This window comes from Heloderma suspectum, chromosome 12 (assembly GCF_057233095.1).
Source record: "Heloderma suspectum isolate Gila_16-S chromosome 12, 16-S_ref, whole genome shotgun sequence".
Taxonomy (NCBI): domain Eukaryota; kingdom Metazoa; phylum Chordata; class Lepidosauria; order Squamata; family Helodermatidae; genus Heloderma; species Heloderma suspectum.
Genome location: NC_139469.1, coordinates 3,863,888 through 3,886,215, shown reverse-complemented (window position 1 = coordinate 3,886,215; position 22,328 = coordinate 3,863,888). Strand labels below are relative to the sequence as shown.

At 42.9% G+C, this 22,328-nt stretch overlaps 1 protein-coding gene across 2 annotated transcripts in view; it reads left to right on the top strand.

Annotated features, from left to right (window-relative positions):
- EPN2 (epsin 2) overlaps positions 1–22,328 on the top strand; it is a 59,949-nt gene that overhangs the window by 4,180 nt on the left and 33,441 nt on the right. For both annotated transcript variants that reach the window (XM_084818120.1, XM_084818119.1), the window contains exons 2-5: positions 12,988–13,763; positions 19,804–19,916; positions 20,671–20,763; positions 21,060–21,216. In XM_084818120.1, coding sequence (XP_084674246.1) covers positions 13,169–13,763; positions 19,804–19,916; positions 20,671–20,763; positions 21,060–21,216 — 958 coding nt within the window. In that variant the 5' untranslated portion in view covers positions 12,988–13,168. The remainder of the gene's footprint in view (positions 1–12,987; positions 13,764–19,803; positions 19,917–20,670; positions 20,764–21,059; positions 21,217–22,328) is intronic.

Genomic DNA, 22,328 nt, shown 5'->3' with positions numbered 1-22,328 from the left:
TAAAACTCATCATATGTTGCCAAATGCCGGAGAAAAGAGAAAGGTCTTAACCTGGTGCTTAAAAGATAACAGTGTTGGCGCCAGGCAGGCCTCGTTGGGGAGATCATTGCATAATTTGGGGGACACCACGGAGAAGGCCCTTTCCCTTGTTGCCACCTTCTGAGCTTCCTTCGGAGGAGGCACCTGGAGGAGGACTTTAGATGCTGAGTGTAGTGTATGGGTAGGTTCATGGAATGACAGATGAAATTCCCTAAAAGACAGCTTGACTAGCAGTACTAGTCCAACTTTATCATGCAAGTGGAGTGGAGCATAGAGTGTGCTGTAGGCTGTTCTCTTGGTTCACAAAAGAGGATGGTGAGCCCCAAAAGGCTGAATGTGCACCCTAGAATGTTCAAATACTGAGATTCCTCAGCAGACCAGTCAGTTTGGAAAGGTGTTCCCTGAAGGCAGGAAGTTTGAAAAAAAACACTGCTGTCCCCTTACATCAGTGGTGTAGAACCAATCTTCGATGGGGCTGTATGACATCAGTGGGTGTCACCAAAACCACTAATATCATTGCCTTACCCTTTTTCACTTTCTCTGTGCTGAGGAGAGGCACGGAGAAAGGGACTTGGCTGGTGCTAGGAGGAGCAACTGCTGGGCAGGTTCCCTGGTCTTTGTGCCACTTGTCGTCCTGATGGGGTAGCAAGTGGTGTGCAGATGGATTTGGCTGGTGCTGGGAGGTGTGGCCCCTCCCAGTGCTGGCCACGTCAGGCACCTCCTCCCCGCACCTCTCACTGTGGCAAGAGGTGCGTGAGGGAATAACAGTAGGCATTCCCCTGTATGCTGCTCCCCATCCCAGTTGGGAGGGGGAAGCGATGTGCAGGTGGATCCCTGTTGTCTCTGAGATTGGAGCTAATAACAGCGATTGCTCCAATGGGAATCCCCCAGGGGCCAGGCTTGGTTGGAGGAACCCAAGAAAACACCATGGGTTGGATTGGGGAGCCCAGCAGGCTGGTGTGTGTGTGTGTGTGTGTGTTTTGCATCCCTGCTTTATGTGCTTCCCAAGTGCCTACCTTATAAGCCAATCTGTTGGAGTGACTACAGGCTTTGGTCAAGTCTTTTCCAGCACAACCTACGGTGGTTTAGTGGCTGTGAGGCTGAAAAACAACCACACTATTTAGAGGAGGAGGGGGATATGGATGTTACCATAATGATGAGGCTGAAACGGATGCTTTTCCTCCTTTATGTCAGGCTAAGATGGGTCAAGTAGTGTTGTGCTCTGCCTGTATTAGTGTTGCTTGGCTCCATCAGTGCAGGGCCTAGCCAGTCACATTATGTATGTGTATAAAGCAGGAGCTGGCTGATACGCTTTGTCCGCAGTAGAACAAGAGCCCCCTGTTTACCACCAGCAATCTCTTATGTTACGAAACTGACAAATGAAAACTAATGCCTGGCTTTAGGAAGCGGGAAAGCCATGAAATTCATGACAACACACAGTGCAGTTATCCTTCCTCAGAAACAGCCTGTGTCTTCTACTCTTGCTGCAGGTTGACAGACCGTAGCTCAGAGCATGTAGAAAGTCCCAGGTTCGATCTGTGGCAGCATTTCCAGGTAGAGCTAGGATAGATTCCTGCCCGAAAACCTAAAGAGCCGCTGCTGCCAGTCAGTGTTGACAGTACTGGGCTAGATGGACCAAGGGTCTGACTCGGTGTAAGGCAGTGTCCTGTGTTCTTAAACAATTCTTCGTTGAGGATGATGGTGATGGGTAAACTGTCTGTGGAAAGTAACAGAGTGGTGTGCTGTTCTTCTCGATTCCAGACTGAACTAGGTGTGTTCTTAAACAAACCCCACTGAAATAAATGTGCCGTGGAAAGAATGTGTGTTTAGGATATTGGCCCTCAGAGCAGTCTTTAATTGGTTTCGATGCCAGATTGTACCTTAGTTTCTGTTGCTTCTGTAAATGCTTGTTGCAGGCCTGTTTTTTAAAAAGCAACTTTGATGGGTAGTTTTATGGTTTTAATACTGAACATAAGAAATGATAGGTTTTTTGCTTCTAATGATTTTCTTCACTATTTATACAACTGTTGCATTTTTAATTTCTTTAAAATTTTTAAGCATTTCAGTAGTTTGAGCCCTTGAATTTCTACTGTGTAACTCCCATTGCACACTTGCTTTTGCTGATAGAAATACTGATAGTCCGAAGCATCATACACCAAGTTCTTATTTCTTTTGGAGAAAATTATACTAGCCTTTTGGAAGGCCTTTAGTTTACAATGTTGTTGTGGTTCATGTGGCTTGTTATTCCTTCAATTCTCATTTTGAAGACTAATTTTTGAGATTGAATAGTTTCTGTGGATTGTCGTGATTCATGGGAAATCATCTCTGCAAAGCCATGATGATAGAATGTGAGCTGTTCTCATGGGTAAATAGAAATCCCGAGGTGATTGGCTTTTGCATCCTCTTGCTCTTTTTACTCTACCTACTGGTTCTGATGCGAGTAGGCAGGGTAACGAAATGAGCTAGTATCCTGCTGCCTTAAGTCGTTCAAATAGCACGACTCTCTTTCAACATGCAGCTTAGAAATGGTGCAGGAATGGTGTTTATAATCCTGTGAAATGAAACCAGTAGGTCTTGCTATTGTTTCCCCCCTGCCCATGGTGGTAGGGAAACTTTGAAGAGAACAGTGCTTGCGTGCAGGTATTTCAGTTCCAAAACGTTCTGTTCGTAATAAGCATGAACATGGCATCTGTTCTCAAGTATTTTCTGTTATAAAATTCAAACTGTGGTATTGAATGTCTGTCAACAAACATATTGCTTTTGCTAGTTTGAGTAGTTTTGAAGTATTTGTTATGTTGATGGAAATCAGGATTTGTTATTGTACAAAGTGCACCTAAGTTTCTACTTTCTAACCTTGGTGCACCCTTTCCTAGAAAGCTAATAAAATGCCATGGGTGGCTGGTATGTTTGTCGATGAATAAGTCTCGAGCAGATTGTCCTTGGTATCTTGAGTAACTTTAGAATTCTCCCACAAAAACACAAATTCTTCATGATCTAGAGCCTATGTACATGGCTGGCTGGGGAATGCTGGGAGTTGTAGGACTATTTTCTTAATGCGCATAGGTTTGCGCCTTTAGAAACTTTTTTTTTAATTGAATGGGTTTGAGGGGACGCAACTTGCTAAATTGCTGTGGGCAAAGGTTACAGAGAGCATTGGGCAAAATTTAAATTTCTGAGCCATTATTTAGAGAGTGATGCAGTGTAGCATGTTGTTGTTCAGTCATTAAGTCATGTCCGACTCTTCGTGACCCCATGGGCCACAGCATGCCAGGCCTTCCTGTCCTGCGCTCTCTCCCGGAGTGTGCTCAAATCCATATTCATTGCATCGGTGATGCTATCTAGCCATCTCATCCTCTGCCGTCCCCTTCTCCTTTTGCCTTCAGTCTTTCCCAGCATCAGGGTCTTTTCCAGAGAGTTTTCTCTTCGCATTAGGTGGCCAAAATATTTGAGCTTCAGCTTCAGTATCTGTCCACAGTGTAGCATAGGTGAATGTAAACATTGAAAAATAATAGGTGGGTTTGGGACACACCTATTAGTTCCTGGTGTTTACTTTTTGTGTGTGTGCTTAGAAGCGATGTTTCTTTGGCTCAGCTTTCCATCTGTTGTGTCATAAGATCTTGATGATGTGTATCTGGAGCCTTGTGTCTAACTTGGAAGTCTCTGGTCCTAAATCAGCCTTCCCCAACCTTGCGTCCTCCAGATGTGTTGGACTACAACTCCCATCATCTCCAGCATTACCACTGAGGTAATGGTAGTTGAATATTAGTTGAATATATCTTAGTTGAATATATGGTGTTAGTTAGAAGTATTGAATGGTACCCTTAACAAAGGCGTTCTGTTTTAAGCACTTAAACAGAGGACAAAGAACACCTTTTGTTAAGTGCGGTTGTCAATAACTAATGATGAATTGCAAAAAATCTTTCTCTTGGTGAAGGCGGTTGCTTCTAAGTAATACTGAAAGTACATTAAATATGTCTTTGCACGAGAGGTTTTGCCATTTGCATTAAAGAGATTTTTGAGAAGGAGCTGCAAATGGCAAGCCCATGTTGACCAGGTTCACATTACAAATGTCACCCAAAGGCTTTGCAAGTGCTTTAGTGATGGCTGGGGTATCTTCCCCCACTTGGGTTAATGAGTGTTTTTACCATCCTCTGCTAGTTATTCTCCTCCTGCTCTGAATGTGACCACCCCCCCTCCAGTCTAGTGCTGGAGACAATGCTGTCCCATTTGGCTACTCCCGGATGCTGACCCATGTTAACTTGTGTCCACAGCCATAAGGGCATTTGCAAAGCCATTGATAAAGTAGCAAGTCTGAGAGGAATGAATGTGCACTTCCTTCAGGAGCCAGTTTATAGAAAGTGGCATTTGGCAAAGGAGAAGACAGCAGATGCTTTGTGGAAATGTGGTTCCCCCCTGCAGGCTTCAGAGAAAGTGAACGCCCACTTGTGTAAAATGCCAGTGAACTGTTATAAATGGAGGAAAGTTTAAATTGGGTGGATGTTAGGAGGATGGGATCCAGAAACACGATGACTCCATTTTGGTACTAATAAAATACTGATACATCTTCATAAAACAATTGAGTGACTGAGGTCATGGATGGCCATCTTCCAGTGTTGGTGGATTTGGCTAGCTGAGATGCATTCTCAGGCTTGCACTTTTCCTCTTCTGTACTGTGCTGCTGACGTCTCTGTAGCTCAGTAAACTCAAAGCAAAACATGTCCAAGGCATTTGATTCTGTGTGCATGTTGTGCACAAGACTGGCTGTGTCTCCTAATTTGGCATTGTCTTGTGTTGCTAAAAACATAGGCAATCATTGCTGGAGGACTGTATTTTCACATGAATGCAATTCAGCAGAATCTGGAAATGCATGCAATCCCAACAGGGCTCCTAATCTTAGATACAACTTTTGTTGTTGAATTTGCCCCCCCTTCCTGAGAGTTGTAGAATATGTATACTTTTTCCCAGTAGACAACAGTTTAACATCCAACGAGCCTAATTCACATTTTAGACCCTTCCAATTCCCAGAGTCTTATGGCTCATTTGCATAATCTTTCTTTATTGAGTCTGTAGGTTCTTGAATGTTTGAGCCATAGGCCATAACAACTGCCAGATAATATAATTACAAACACATATAAGTAAGGATAGGGGTGTGTTTGAGTTGTAACTGTTCCATGGTATTCTAGATATCAAATGCAGTCTAGACTGCTCTTGCTTCCATGACCCCCTAGCACGGCAGGCTGGGAGTGCTGGTAATAGTATTCCAGCACATCTGGAGAGCTCCAGGTTGGGGAAGGTTGCTCTAGCCCACCATTCCCCTTAATCCTGGAAGGAGTAGGGGGCAGAGAACTGGAACATTAATCTTCTCTCTAATAGGCTTTCACTCCTCTCAACTCAAGTTTGGGGCTCATATGGCATATATTATGGGACAAAGGCAGGTAGCATTGGACATAGCCTGTGTAAACTTTTTTTAACCCCCCCCCCCCCCGTTGCAGGCAATAGTGTAGTTGTTTAGGGGAAAAGAAAGTGGGTTGGGTGCTCTTGAAAACATATCCTTACTCATTGGGCCAGACTAGTTTATATAAGTCATGGTAATATATATTAGCTAGGGACTATAGCTCAGGGAAAAGGCTTCAGCTCTGAATGCAGAGCGCGTGCTTTGGTTTCAGAAGGTCCCAGGTTCAATCCCCAGCATCTTGTAGAATAGAGAAAGATTCCCATCTGAAACCCTGGAGAGCTGCTGTGGAGTAGATAATACTGAGCTAAATGGTCTCACTTGGTATAAAGCAGCTTCCTAATCTGGCACTTCAGTCTTGGTAAAGCTAATCTCTGCCTAGAAAATGGCTCAGAACCAGACATATATGGCACAACTCTTCTAGAAGGGCTGGATAATTGTGGATCTCTGCTTTAGTGTGTGTGTGTGTGTGTGAGAGAGAGAGAGAGAGAGATGGCTACTTGTTAGAGGTATTTGGACATTTATAAACCAGTGAATTATGAACATTTGTTTTCTTGTCTCCTTTGGGAAAGGATGTTTTCTGTATCCCGTAATACAGGGTTTGCAACTCCTCAGAAGAAGAGAGATGTGTGGTTGAGGTCGATACAAAAGCGAGCTGAAGTCTAAAGCGAATAATCAAATGCATGTCACAGGACTATATAATTAGACCATACAATCTCAGTTGCATGGTGTATCTGCTTGCAGGCATCTGCTGCATACATTTAGAACCAAGGTTTTTTTTGTTGAAAAACGTTCTAGACATTTAAAAATAGTCTCTGATTTTGTAATCTGGTTTTAAAAAAACTGAGCAGAAACAGAATTCAGTGTAGCTGAAGTGAGAAGTTTTAAACAACTTGAGTGTGGCTGTCTGTTGATCCTGTTAGTAAGTCTACTGAATGTCTATCTTTGCCTATCATTTTGGCAAAGAAACCTTTGCAAGGATCTGCATATTTAAATGGCCTGGATATGTAGATGGTTTGGGGAAACAGGACAAAGGTTTTGTTTCTTCCACAGAAGATGCTGAGTACTATTTCAGAAAAAACTGAAGAGTTCACTTGCTGGGTTTTTAAATTGTAATCCTGTCCCTTACTAAAGACTGCAATTTTCATTGCTTAAGCATTTATGGAAGTTAAACCTCTTGGGACCAGCTGGGTTTACTTTTATTCTTGTTCCTGACTCTGGAGGAGTTTTCTGCTGGTGCAAGGGAGGTAATGCAGAAATTAATCCTATGTTATTGAAGTACCTTCCCCTGGAGTTAGGTACACATGAATGTTCTAAAATTTCTATAGGCTTCTGGTGACAGTAGCATAGTGTCTGGCAGAGAATGCTGCGATTAAATGCTTTTCTGCTTTGTGAAATTCTCACTATTTTTCATTGTCAAAAGAATGCCACATTTGTATATTAACACCCCCTCCCCCAAACTTGGAGTTGTATGCAATGGTATTGCTCTGCCATTGGAAGGGAATCATTGGAGAAATGGATTTCCCCTTCCTCTGTACAGCCCCCTGCACACCCCCATACCTGTTCTGGAAGGCTGGGGGACCATTCAGAGCAGATTTGGGGTATACATGGGTTGGGGGGAAGAAGAGGATGAGGAAGTTCCATCATGTGAGTGGAAATTCCATTGGGCAAATGGACTTCCGCTCAAGCGAGAGTTGGATTCAGCCCTTTATGAATTTCTAAACATGATTTTAAAACTGACAAATTGGAAATTAGTGTTTGGACTCTCTTTGAATAATTTTTTTTCATCTGTCCACTTTCTCCATTGTCATGAGAGTTCAGCAACTTCCTGTCTGTGGTCAAGCTGTGTCTAACAATGGATGCAGCCCTGTCCGCCTCAGTACCAAGTCCCCACCTGGGTGGGGATATACTTTGCCTTGAACCCACATTGTCCTTATGTGTACTGCCAGTATAAAATTGAATTGGTTTTTTGCTCTGTTTCCTGATGTAGAGTGTAGAGGGCTTTCATCATAGAGATGCCAGGGCCTAGAGTAATGCCATTCTGTGCCCATAGGGAATCCTGGTCAATGGCAGTTTTGTTTTATATTGGACGTTTGGGGTATACATGTGAGTCTAGTCTTTTCTCTCGGTGTGTGCCAGCCTTCCCCAACGGGTACACTCCAGATGTTTTGGGCCTCAGCTCCCAGCATTCCTGCCCTGTGGCCATTCTGGCTGGGGCTGGTAGGAGCTGAAGTTCAAAACACCAGGAGGGCACCAGGTTGGCAAAGGCTGTTCTATGCTGTCAGCAGCAAGTCTATGTTGTGTAATATGGTGATGTTACTTGCTTACGTGGGTGGGGTGATTGGAGGACCTCTACAACCATTTACAGCTCTTCCACTGTCTTCATTTCTGAGTAGCAAAATATGGCTTTCGGTGTGGTGTTTTTTAATCTGAAAAACTTAGTTGACGCAGCATCTTGTTACTCCTCATGAATCAGGTTTCCTCCTCCTCCTCCTTCCTGACCACACTCAGTGATTCTTACTGATGGCTTAATGAGGAGTCCTTTCTGCCTTGTGTTCTCTATCACTCATTTTTTAAATTAGGATAAAAACCCCAGTCATATAACACTTCTTGAAATGTTCAGTATTTATAATATGTAGGTCTGAAGGCACATGATGCAACAAACTTGTTGAAGCTAGGCTGATCTGGGTCTGTTTGGTGTCTGAATATGGACCACCTGGGGACCCTGCGTATGTCACCTTGAGTTCCATGGAACAACATTGAGATAATGCAACAAGTAACTTATTTCTATAGCACTTCTTGAGTGTTCAGACCACAGATATTTTTTCTTAGGAATCTTTACCATGTAAGGTAAAGTATTTGCAGTATTTCCCCCCATAATTTACCTGTGGGAAAGCTACTTCTGAAAATGTGTTTCCCCTTGTAAAATAATTGGATAAGATTATGGGGCAAATTTCAGCAGTCTGTTGTAGACAGTTCTTTGTCTGCAAGCTCTGATTCTGGAAGCTCGTGGCATTATTAAATGTCAGTACTGGGGGAAAATTAAAGCACGCCCAAACATACACCCACTTAGATTAGGAATACACTTTCATCTTGGAGAACTGTGTCTCTTGGAACATTGACCTCTTTAGCCTCTTGCCACCTGCCTTCCTTCCTCGGTAGCCAGGCATGTTGTCAGAATGGTGAGAGAGAACATGGGAAGCATTCATAAGTTTGGCTGCCGTCATACTTTCATAGACTGGAAGTTTGAAGAAGAACTGCGTGCAGCCTTCAGAGGAGTGGCACTAATTCCCTCCACCCCTCCTTCCTGAACTAAATCTTGTTTCCCAAACCCTAGTTTGACCCCATCTCTGAATAACTTTGTGTTTTAAATAGTCTGTGTGAGAATGAGGTGAAGTGTGTGGGGCAGTTCCAGTACTCCATGCTGTTCTATTCATGTGAATCACTGCTTTTTCTTTCTTCACAGTGGCGCAGGAGACCTAATGTGTGTTCTGCATGTGGGCTTTTATGCATTGTGCCCAGCTTCATTGCTTCGTTTAACATCATCTTCTCTGCAGCATGGCAAAGTACAGTGTTCCTTTTCCTATTTAGTTTTGGATACACGTCTTTTATTTTTTATTTAAAGCTTGTGTTCTTAGGCGATACAACTGGTCTCTGAAGTGATTTGTTCTTTCATTTCGATATTTATGACTAAGAGGGTCTAATTAAATTTTACACGTGAATGCGAATGACAAAGCCCACCACTCTCCTTCTTTGCTGCAAAACATCATAGGAAAGGGGCAATTTTGAGCAGAGAAGGAGTGGATTGGGGGAAGACTTAAGCTCTCCTCCCCCTGCTATTTCTCTACTGGGAATCACCCACCTCCCTTGCTGCTTTGCAGTGGAGAAGCAGGCTTTTATTCTATGCTATTGGGTTTAACATTCAGTTAGATTCCAAAGATGCTGTTCTGCATACATTTACCTTCCAAGTAAGTCTCCTTGAAATCAGTGAGACTTAATGCTGAGTAAACGTGGAGTGGATTGGGCCACTGTAGTACTTTCTGCATAAATCAGAGCCTTCTTCATCAAAGTGGCACTAAGAGTAAGGCCGGAAGCATACAATACTTTGACTGTTGGGATACTTTGAATGCTAGCATGCAGACATATTCTCTGCCATTTGCTTTTGCTTGCTCCTTTAGTGATTTTTTTGGGTTTTTTTGCTGGCTGCATTTTACTGTGGGTAGTTAAATGTGTTTCATTGTCTTGTGAAATAAGGATTTTCCTGCAGTTCAGTAACTTACATGGCATTATTCATTTTCATATGCCATGGAATATTAAAATATGAATCTGTTCTTGGCCTATGTTTTTAATGACTGCTGCTCTAAACGGTGGGTAATTTGTGTTAACCCCCAGTACCCATGACATGGTATAATACCATACATAGGATTAGTTATGCATCTTCCCACCTGTGCATCTTGCAGTTTTATATGCTGCTTTTATTATACCATATAGTTATTAAACCAGCACTGCAGATGGGTACAAACATTTACTAGTTCACAAAATCTGCCTGCCTGAGTGTGCTTAGAATGGCTTGAGTGATGGATTTGGCAAGCTACTCACCTGGAAGGGATTTTTACTTGCCTCTAGGGCAGGGGTAGGAAAACTTTATTCCCATCAAGGACTGCATTCCCTTAGAGATAACCCCTTGGGGAGGGTGGTGCATGAAGGGAGCAGTCAGTGCCAGGGTTGGGGTGGGTGGGACCTCTCTCTTTTGGTTCCCCTTTTCTCTTTGCTTTCTGCTTCCCCCAGCACCTGGCCAGGGATGCCTTTTGAAAGCGTGGATCCAGCTGGATTGGGGAACCTGGTGGGCTGGATTAAGCCCACAAGCTGGGGGGCTCTGCACCCTTGGTCTACATTGAAAAATTGTATAAACATATTCATAGCCATCTAGTATTAGAAGTTTTCATCCCATTTCTTGACTTGCTGTTTATACAGGCTGTCTTAAAACCTTAGAAGAACAATTGTAGGCTATATTCTTCCTACATGAAAAAGCATTTAACGTACATAGGTATGAATCTTATGTCTTGTTTAACCTGCATGGCCGCTGTTATTTCATGAAGAAATATTAGAAGTAGCAATTAAGTAATTATTTAAAATCCCAATTGACCGCAAGGAATGATATGTAGTGACTCATGAAACCCTTTATTTCCCATTGCCGAGTTATATGACCCAGAGAGCTTCAAGCTAAAAAAAACATGGCAGCTAGTTGAATACTGGAAATACTTGAAAAGTACTCAGGCTTCCTAGCCACGGTGTTTTTTAAAAAGACTAACAGTATGTGTTCACACATCTCTCTTATTTCAGATTTATGCTTAAGGTTACGTTTAATATTTCTGAATGAAGAGAGCTAAACAGTAGAGAGTGACTTTAAAAAATGGAACTGAACTGGTTTTTGTCCATAAGTGGTATGCTTGATTCCTTCTGATATTATTTATAGCTGACTCTGTGGCTCTTGCAAGTATGGATCTAGTGATTTATGATCAGTTGTTGCGCCCCTCTTGCGTGTGCCATTGGTTGGTGGAGTCCCATATGTGGACCTCCCACCCCAAGAAGTTAGGCCACCTTTCTCTTTATCTGTATTCTGCCGGCAATGGAAGACATTTCTATTTAAACAAGAATTGTTCAGTTCTATTTATTGACTACTACTTTTGGCTCTTTGTGTTTTTGTTTTCGCTGCTGCTTTTAGTTTGTTGTCAATGTGTTTTAATGATTGGTTATTGTTTTTATGTGTTTTATATTTTTTGAGCTGCTTTGAGCAAATCCTGGTGTGGGAGGGGGGGCGGTTGGAGGGAGAAAAGTGGGGTATAAATTCCTTAAACAAATAAGCTAAATAAATAGTGGGAACACAGCAAGAGCCAGGGGATCATATAGTTCAGGAGTTTAGTTGTGGACTTCTATAGGATGAGTGAGGAGACAACCAAGTCACTATATGAAAAAGAACTGTAAACCAGGGGGATGCTGGCTTGAGTGAGAAAAGGGACCCCTTTGTTTGAGAGGCAGAGCTGTGGGAATATATTATTTCCTGTGTTTGTTTCTTCACTAACTAAGGAGAGTCTGGATTTGGGCTAGAAGGTTAGGATTCCAACCCATTTTGCCATTTTATGTTTATCTAACATTTCATCTGATGTTTTGTACTCCAAAATGACCTGTGAGGAAAGGGCAGATTCTCATGATAGCAAAGTGACCATAGCTTTCCCTCTTAGCGTAGCTTGGTGTAGTTATAGGTAGGGTTTGGCCATCAGCTCGTAGGGCTTTGCTTGTTCCACCGGCCATGCTCACCATATGAATCACAGCCCAGCGTGTGGATGGGGATACCAGCTGAGCTGCTGTGCTGCTGGTGAGGACAGGGAAAGGCAAGTTGCCAGAAGATTGAGTGTGCTCTGTGCCAATAAGCTGACAGGCTACCGCAACTGTTTTAGTAGCTCTCTCTCTGTCTCCAAGAAGTCAATTTGTGTGGGTGTTCTTGTTCTGATATTTTCAACAAGCAGCTGCTGCATAAAATTTAATTTTGATTCCTGCTGCTGTTGCAACTTCATTTGCTCTGTAGGGATCCTATTTTTGCTGAGTTTGCTAAGTTTACTTAGTGAGTCATTGCTAATCTGCTACGGTTTAGTTAAAGAGGTTAATTTCCTACTAATATAATTCTACATTTTAATGAAAGTAACTTAACATGTATTGCTTTCCCATTCACTGCACAATATTTTTTTCTGTCAAGAAGCAATTTTGACAGAAGCTTTGTGATCTTGATGTGATGCACTTGGATGAGAGGGAGACCTGGATGGGGATAGAGATGTCTGCACAGACCTCCCTTTCCTGATAACGGCCCAGGAGCTATTGTGAATGTGTACTGCAAACTTCCCCAACCTGGTGCCCTCAAGATGTTTTGAACTTCAACTCCCATTAGCCCCAACCAGCATGGCCAATGGGCAGGAATGCTGAGAGTTGTAGTCTAAAACAAGGCTAGGGAAGAGTGCTGTGCGGTACTGTGCTGAGGAGGCGTGTGTAGGATGGCAACAGGTCTGTGAGCCATATGCTGATTCCTCTATGGTAGATAGATGCTGTGCCTGTGATAGGATGAATTGTCCTGCGTCTGTTGTGTAGATAAGCCCTTAAAGAGGAATTGTCAGCACTTCTGGGAGGGGAGGAAATGATTCCAGCAAAACTTGCTCCAAACTAGAAATCCAGAGCAGCATCATGTTGCCTCCATATGTAGTTCACTTCATCTTTTTGCCTGGCACTTTATTAAAATGTTTTACCTGTGTCTGGATTCTATATATAGATGGTTTATGCAATTGGTTTAAAAGGGAAACCCTATTTATGGCTTATATTTTCTTTCTATAGTTATAGGACAAGAAAATGGTCTTTGACAGATCGGGGAAAGTCTGGATCTTTTAAAATGCAAGGGAACAATTGAAATGGTATCTAATGGATTTGTTGTTTTTTCTTTACTTTTTTAGGTCAGTGTTTCCAGTTTCTTTGGTACTTTTTGTGACGGGAGGAAATGACTTTACCAGAACTTGGTCGAAGTTGGTCACACACACAGTGTCTTCATATCAGAGGAACTTGCAAAGTAGAAAAACTGTGACTAATCTCTAAGGGCTTTTTTGGGAACCTGCCTTGATTTAGGAGAAGATAAAAATGACAACTTCATCGATTAGGCGGCAAATGAAAAACATTGTGAACAACTATTCAGAGGCCGAAATAAAAGTTCGGGAGGCAACCTCAAATGACCCCTGGGGTCCATCCAGCTCCTTAATGACTGAAATAGCAGATCTGACATACAATGTAGTGGCCTTTTCTGAAATCATGAGTATGATCTGGAAGCGGCTGAATGACCATGGCAAGAACTGGAGGCATGTTTACAAAGCTTTAACACTTTTGGATTACCTGATTAAAACTGGGTCAGAGAGGGTGGCGCAGCAATGCAAAGAGAACATCTTTGCAATCCAAACTCTAAAGGATTTTCAGTATATTGACCGGGATGGTAAGGACCAGGGCATCAATGTGCGGGAGAAGTCCAAGCAGCTGGTGTCCCTCCTGAAAGATGACGAACGGCTCAAGACAGAGAGAGCCCAGGCCTTGAAGACCAAAGAGCGCATGGCACAGGTGGCCACTGGGGTCGGTAGTAATCAGATCACCTTTGGCAGAGGTTCCAGCCAGCCTAACCTGTCCACCAGCTACTCGGAGCAAGAGTACGGCAAGTCTGGAGGCTCCCCAGCATCTTACCACGGGTGTAAGTACAACTTACATGCTACGTTGGGGGCTCCTGTGCTTGTTCAGAGTTTTGTATCTCTTCTGATTTCTGGATTGATCTAAGGTAATGCAGATCTTTAAAACAGTCATGAAGAACTTGTGATCTGTGTGTATTTTAGCTAGTTATGATGGGAACTTGAAGAGTTCCTTCGTCTGGAGTACTTGGAAATCAGTGCTTCTGTGTACTTGGAAATCAGTGCTTCCTGTCTGAAATGGTTCAAAATTGTCAACAGGGCTGATGTGAACATAATATTTGTGCCTTTTTCACTTGCCTGAGAAGGCCCTATGTCATTAATATTCATAGTTCATTATTTGACTTTTGTATAATGGTGCCTTTAAAACAAATGTGTTTTATATTTCTACTACCAACTTCTGAAGGATGTGTGTGTGCATGCTTGCTTGCTTGCTCACAAATAGTGAAAACTGATCCTCTGTCTCTGGAAGTGCCTTTTCCTCTTTGTTCTCTTTTTCTATACTGGTTTTCATTCATGTACATTCCAGTAAATTAACTGAGGATGAAATCTGCAACCTTTTGTTTCCAGAAGCTAATTCCTGATCAAAGGCTAAAAATGTAGCATAAGTGTTGAGTTTCTGTTGGAATGTTGCTGGTTTGGAAAGGGTGATCTGTCTGATAGCTTACTCTTATTTAATATCCTGTTATGTACTAGAGGGTGGGGGTAGGTTGTGATAATCTAAAACAAAAAATGACTATTAGTCTTCACGCATCTCTCCTTTCTCTCCCCTCCCCCTCAAAGTAGATTAAAATCCCCATTTAACCCTGTATGAGCTCACCCCTGGCCATCGTTTTGCTTCTTTAACTGGTAATCTGTTAATGTAAGCATAAATGATGTGGTTCCAGCCAGGGCGTAAAGGCCGTGGAGCTTTAAGTCATCACCTACCTGTCCTACCCCAAGACTCCCCTGCTTTAAGGGTTACTTCATGGTCAGAGGAGAGCATAGATGATCCACTCTGTCTCTGACATGGAACCTCTAGGGCAAGTACCACTGTTTACTTTTCCCAACGTGTATCTAAGGGCAGGACTACACACTACTCTTGACTTGGGGCTGCTGCTTAAAATAGCGGCTCCATGTCAAGTTCTCCCCCCTTTCTACATAATGTTTAGGAATGTTTACTTGCATTGTAATGTCATGTTATATACATGTATATGTCAGTTTAAATGTTACTGGAAGCCGTGAGGCAAACTCCACTCAAGGCTGCCATTTTTGGTGGCAGCCCTGTGTTGAGAGTTGTGATGACTCTTTCTATGGAGACAATTGCCATGCCCCATTGATAAGGGTGGCTGCCACTTTGACAGATGTTATACAAAGTGGTAAACACCAGTGGATAAGAGGGGAAGCACTGGAGTCCTCCAGATGGCTTGAATCTAGCATAAATAAATATATGAAAGTCATTGCTAGTCACATGGACAGATGGAGGAGCAGAATCTGACTTTAATGACTGCTGAAAGTTGGGAATGTTGTTTCTTTACTTTAGCCAGAGGCTTCTTGCAAAAGTCAGCTGGTGGCATATTTATGTAACGGCAAACATCCCTCAGTGACTTCCATGTGATCTGTGAATCCGTAATCTCAAAATTTCTGAAAGCAGTAACAATGCAGGTCTTAGGATGCCAAAATTGGGTGTATCCAGTGCCATCTTGCAATTAACCTCTGAGTTAATTATCATGTGCTGTGTTATGGAATAAGAATTTCTCTGTGTGGCAGCATTGCTAGGGCAATAGCCTTTATGCTAGATAATTGCAAATCAAGCATTTTCTTTGGTAATTCAAGAAATTAAAAGACTCGCTGAGTGCAGGGTGGTGCATGTTAGCACTGGCATCTTAATGACAACGCTGGCTTCCTCCAGTGATTTTAAATCTCACATGAAACATGCGATGACAGGTCATTTCAGTGCATAGATGTACTTTTATAGCTTCCCCTCATTAAATTTAATAAAAACTGATTCAGTGTAATCACTATGTCTTAATATGAAACAGAGCTATGACTTTAAATCGGTCAGAGCCATTAAGCAGAAAATTTAAAATGGTAGCTGAATATTGAAAGCTGAGGTGTGATGAAGTTGTATAACTTGCATTGCAACCCTATGCATATTTACTCAAGCCAGTCATGCTGAGTTCAGTCGGGTTTACTCCCTCATAAGTGTGCCTAAAATTGCCCCCTTAATTATATTGAGAACTCCTAACCTTAACTCAGTGCTGGTTGCTGCTGGATACAGCAAAGTATTATGTTTCATTTGAGTGTAGCTCAAGAATAGGTATGGATTGAAACATAGCCTGCAAGGTATTTAATAAGTATATGTGACGTTGCGGTGGGGTGGGATTGGGGAAGTGCTAGGGGAGAAGATGTGGCTGGCATGGCTGCTACATAAGAAGCTGCCTGATGCTGAGTCAGACCATTGGTCCATCTAGCCCATTATAGTCTACTCTATTAATAATAATAATAATAATAAATAATGATAATATTTCTATACTGCCCCAAAGCCAAAGCTCTCTGTGGTTTACAGAAGTTAGAACATTAAAATACAATATACAAAGTTTAAAAGCCATTTACATAAAAGCACGCAGACAGTATGCACAAACAACTTATAACTAAAAACAACTTTGAACAGTCAGTCATAACTAAAGACACATCCAGGACTGATTAAAACTCATGTGCTACCAAATGCCTGGGAGAAGAGAGAGGTCTTAACCTGGTGCCAAAAAGATAACAATGTTGGTGCCAGGAGGACCTCATTGGGGAGCTCGTTCCACAGATAGGGGCCACCACCGAGGAAGCCCTCTCCCTTGTTGCCACCTTCCGAGCGTCTCTTGGAGGAGGCACCCAGAGGAGGACTTTAGATGCTGAATGTGTCAGGGGTCCCTTAGCCCCCACTTCATGCTCAAACATACACAGAGGAGAGGCTTCAGTCTACAGCTTTTAATCCATTACTTCACAGGGTCATACAGATGCAAATTCTCAGAGACTCTCCGTCTACAAGGAATGCCTTCAGGGGATTCAAATGGAATTGATGAGAGTTGCCCACCATTTAAAGAGGGAGGCAGTCTCAGTCTCACTAGCTTATCTTAGGGGTGGGGGGAGGTCCCTCTCTTGTTGTAAGGCAGCTTTTCACACAAGGCCAATCAGGTAGACCGTCTAAGTTCCGCCCCTGCCTTCTCTCTCTTTGCTCTGTGCCTGCGCCTGGCATCTATTAGGTCATCCTCCTGTTCGCTGCCTATCACGGGGGTGAGGGGTGAGGTGGGACCCTCAAGCTCAGCCATCTGGACGTTTTTAACCTGAGAAGCAGGCCTACTCATATCTGGACTAGCCTGGGAAAACACCCCCACTCCATGTCTGATGGTTCTCCTTCAGAATCTGAACTGCTATCCTACTCCCTTTGCTTAGAAACACCCCTGACAGAATGTAGAGAATGGTTAGGTTCATTTTGGGAGAGGCATGCTCTACACTGACAGGCAGCTGCTCTCCTGGGTTTCAGTCTTTCCCATCCAGCCCTACCCAGAGATGCCAGGGATTGAATCTGGGCATGTGATCTACCACTGAGCTACAGCCTTTCTCATACGGTATCATTTCATACATCACAGGAGGAATCCTGCTAAACTTGTGTAACCCTATTTACTTTTATTAGCAACTGTAATCTGTGTTGCATCATGTTCTCCTGTGGAGAGTCTTGCAGGTAGTGCTTACTGGCAATGGGGCAGACAGAAGCACTGCCCAGTGATGAGATCTCACGGAGCAATTTGAGTTGGGCTGTAGCTGGCTTATGACTTTGGCTTGTTAGGAGAGCAACAAGCCAGGATTCCCATTTGGATGTAACACTAAACAAACCACAAACTGGTGTTTCCTGGTTTGTTGAGCTGCTCCCACTGGCAGGAGGAGCCAAGTGGAGCCACTGAGCAGTGTGCATCAGCATGCTTGCTCATTCACAGTAAGCCAGAATTATCAGCAATTTTGGCTTAGGGTGATGTGCGAACGAGCCCCCTGTGTGTGTAGATAAATAACCCTAACCTTTGAGGTTGACACTTCATACATCTGACGAAGTGGACAGTATCCATGGAAGCTGATGTCAGAATAAATACATTTGTTAGTCGTTAAGTTGCCACAAGACCCTTTGGTTGTTGGGTGTGTTTTTTTTTTTTGCTGCTACAGACGATCATGGCTACTCCTTTGGAAACAAACCTTTCACTACACTTCATATGCTTGGTGATCTAACACTCTAGAGTAGCTTTGCAGTTTGTTTGCTTATCTGGGGAGAGTTGCAGGTGTTCACAGGTGTGAATCAGCATAGCAAATTGCTCCTGACCCTAATATAGTCATGACCACTATGTATACTGCTGTTATAGCACCTCTGTATTTATCACAGAGCCATGCTATGAGGGTTGATCGTGCATGTTCACTCCCTCCCTCCCTCTCTCTATCCCCCCCCCCACTCCATTAGAGGGACCGCAGCTCTTAAGTACTTAGGATGATGGAAGCATAGTGATTATTATTACATACTGAAGCTACTGAACTCATTTCTAGATTCCTCTGTAATCAGTGTCTCCCTACCTGTATGTGGTCTCAGGAATCTGTACATGTACAAAATCCATATTAGTGAAATACGTTTATTAGGCCAACTCAGCAGTCACAAAAAAATATGCAAACTTTTGAGATCTCCAGTTCTCTTCATCAGGCAAGATGTTAAAAACTGCAGGTTAGGGATGGGGGGGCGTGGAATAAAAGGTGGCGGAGGGAGGGAAGGCTGCTTGATGTCTGCTTAGCCAGAGTCTTAAGATGATATGGAGGAGGAGGGTTTGCAAACATTCAAATTGGGCTATACTAGGTGATGGTTTCAATGTCCCTAGGAGAAAGTAGCAGACAATTGTTGATCCTCCATTAAAAAAAAAAAAAAATCCAGCTGTTAACTCAGAACTGTCTCATCCTGGGCAAACCATTCAGATTCCTTGATTGGTGGAAAACAGAAGTAGAGGTAAACTAGGCTGGCTTGATATTGATAAAGCTGGATATAATTTTAGATGTTGTACTAGGTAAGAGAAAGTTGCTAGAAGCCAAAATGAGTAGCACTAAGGTTTGCTTCTTTAGGTGCCAGGTTACTTTTTTTCTAGGCATTTATTTATTTATTTATTTATTTATTGCATTTATACCCCGCCTTTCTCCCTCTCGCAAGGAACTCAAGGCGGCTTACATTATCCTCCTCCTCACCGTTGTATCCTCACAACAACAACCCTGTGAGGTAGGTTGGGCTGAGAGTCTGTGACTGGCCCAAAGTCACCCAGTGAGCTTCCATGGCCAAGTGGGGACTAGAACCCGGATCTCCTGGCTCCCAGTCCGTCACTCTCACCACTACACTACACTGGCTCTCAAGTGTATTTAAGAGTACCTTACTGATTAATTTGGACCTATACTGATTCTCATTTGGCAATTTACAATTGTGGAGACTTGTGACATTGTACTGAATTATTATTGAGTTTAATATTTTGATTTGGACCTTAAGGTCAAAATGTGGATCAAAAATATCATAAACCTTTGCCCCAGTTCGGTATAATCTAGAACTAGCTAGTTCTGAGAAGGATTACTAATCGAGAGAGGGTGAATTTGATGAAGTATACTTGTTAAGATGGACTCAAGCTTACATACTGGCCAAGTTTGGACATCATACTGTGGCTTATCGTGGGTTATTTAACCCATGATGAGCTGTGGCATCTGCAGGCACCGTGTTGCATATCCCACCCCTCCAGGGGGGTTGTTATGTCTTGTGAACCTGGCAAGCATGATTTATGCAACTCTCACATAACCCTAAAACAGATCATGGGTTATGTGAGGGTTGTTTAACCCTCGCATAGCCCACGCTTGCTGTGTTCACACAACATGCCAACCCTCGAGTGGCGGTTGCATATTCAAAATGGCGGCTGTATGTGCCGCAGGCTCATTGTGGGTTATATAATCCACAGTGGACTGTTGTGTTGTGTGAACAGCCCCAATATGGCTGTCCTCTGTTTCTCCCAACAGCTACATCACCTCGAGTGTCTTCAGAGTTGGAGCAGGCACGACCTCAGACAAGTGGGGAGGAAGAGCTCCAACTACAGCTTGCCCTGGCAATGAGCAGAGAAGTTGCAGAACAGGTTAGTTTCTCTTCCAGCTTCATAAGCTGCAATTTGTATGTACCAGCCTGTGTTACTAAGACATCCAGAGTGGGTGTTGGGAAGGAAGGACCCGCAACTTGAAGCAGTGAAGTTTAGGTAAAAGGTATGCGTGAGAAGTTGTCTCCTGGCTTGGCTCCTGTTGTTGAGTGCTTGCTTGGCATGATAAGTGGCAATGATCCGAGATGACTGATGGTAGCACTTTTCATGTGTTCAGTATTATTGTGACAACTGCAGCCATCTTACCAGAATAAAGTGTGTGAACTCTCCTTCTGGAAATGATGGCGTTATTCATCTAGAAGAAAAGCAGAGCGCTAACAACTGCTAGATGGTGTGTGTTAACATTGCCAGTTGGTTTTCCGGTCTGGGCATTAAAATATTAACCCTGTGAGGGTGGCAAATTCTGCGCCCTCAGAAAAGAGTATAATTATGTGTATGGATGATGTTTTGAAACACAATGGGAAAATTTGGGTATTTTAACTTTAGTGTTTTAGCTTTTTGGTAGATACTAACTATGTCAGAGAGATCTTCAGCAAAGTGTTGAAGTCATGAAACCAGGAGTAGGGAATTTTTTTTGGGGGGGGGCTTTCTTAATGATGGCACTCACACTTTGTAATGCCTCCTCAAAGAGATTTCTATCCACTTTTGGGGGGAGTCCAGTGAAAGATAATAGGAAGGCATTTCCTGCCTGAGCTGCTGTTGTGCTGCTGCTGAACTCCACTCTTTTTTTTTGTAGGAGGAGCGTCTTCGTCGTGGTGATGATTTGAGATTGCAGATGGCATTGGAGGAAAGCCGCAGAGATACAGTCAAAATTCCCAAAAAGAAGGAGGTAGGCCTTGGTCAGGGAAGAAATTCTCGGTCATTACAGGGAATATACTTGAGTTGCAATTTAGAATGATTGCTTTTTTTAGGCACTGCCCATTTAGCACACATGCAAGTGTGTGTCTGGTCATGAGAATTTTGTCCGTGCTGGGATAAAAGGCCAAATGAATAACTAGGGGCATGCAAAAGAGTGAAATGGTACATTTTTTCCCTTGCAATCTTGCCATCTGTCTCTTAAAAAAAAGAAAAAAAAAGTGGTACTGTTCTTGCCTGTGCAAAGCTAAAAATAAACCTCATCAACAGCACACCACTCTGTTGGATCTCATGGATGCCCTGCCTGCCTCAGCGCCAGCTCCACAGAAAGGAGAGCTGTGGGGACCACCAGGTGCGGCCAACCAGACAGACCCTTGGGGAGGCCCTGCAGTCAGTAATACCTCTTCGGATCCATGGCAATCGTTTGGTAAGGACATGGCAAACCATTGATGCTGTAGTGATCATCTGTTGTCCCTTGTTGTGGCTCTCTGCCTTTATATGACCACCTACCAGCCCAGTTAGCTTCGTATTTGTTTCCTTCGGATGTAAAGGCTTTCATTCTAGATTAGTCCCCCCCCCTCCCCCCCAGACATATGCAGCTTATCTAGTAGTGTTGATTACCACTCTTTTTGTTTATTTTTAAGAATTTATATGCTACTCTTCAATGTGAACTTTTATAGGGTGGATTACAAGTTAAAATGATAAAATACAGAGAAAAGAGTAAAACAAACGAAAAAGAGCAGCAGGAGCAGCCTCCCAACTATGAAATGATCTACCCAGCGAGGCCCACCTGGCGCCAACGTTATCTTTTTGGCACCAGATTAAGACCTCCTTCTAATCTCAGGCCTTTGGCAACATGTGATAAAGTTTTTATTTTGGGACTTGGATTTCTTATTGTTGATTGTTAAAATTGCTTTGACATGTGAGCGTGTTTGTATGTGTATGTGCTGGCTGTTTATATGTTTGTATGTAAACATTTTTTATATTACGTAGAATATTGTATTTTAAAGTTTGTTAATCCTTGTAAACCAGCCAGAGAATTTTGGTTATTGGGTGGTATAGAAATATAATAAATGCAATGAAATAGCCTGGGAGAATAAAAATAAGTCTTCTCCTGGTGGCCACAAGACAGCAGAGTCTTGTCAGGCGAACTTCCCTGGGGAGAGAATTCCACAGATGGGGCACTGCATCATTTTTACTTCCTTTAATTGCATTTATGCAATTCAGCGCTGGTTGACTGTCTTGTGTGATGCATTTCCAAATGGTTCTTTTCCTGCTTTATGGCCTCATGTAAAAGTGCCATGCGTTGTCCTCCTGGATTGCCCTGGCCCTGCCATATTTACAATATTAGCAAAAACAGTTGATCAGAAATTTCCCAAGGCCGATAATAAGCAACCACAGAGGCAGTGGTGGGTTTTAGCTGACCTCTAGAAAGCAGCTGTTGTTGAGGGTGGATGACTTTTAATGGAATGGTGATTTGATTTGATTCATCTGTATGATACCAGCTTCCAGTTTGAAGGTGTCTTGGTTTTTTAAACT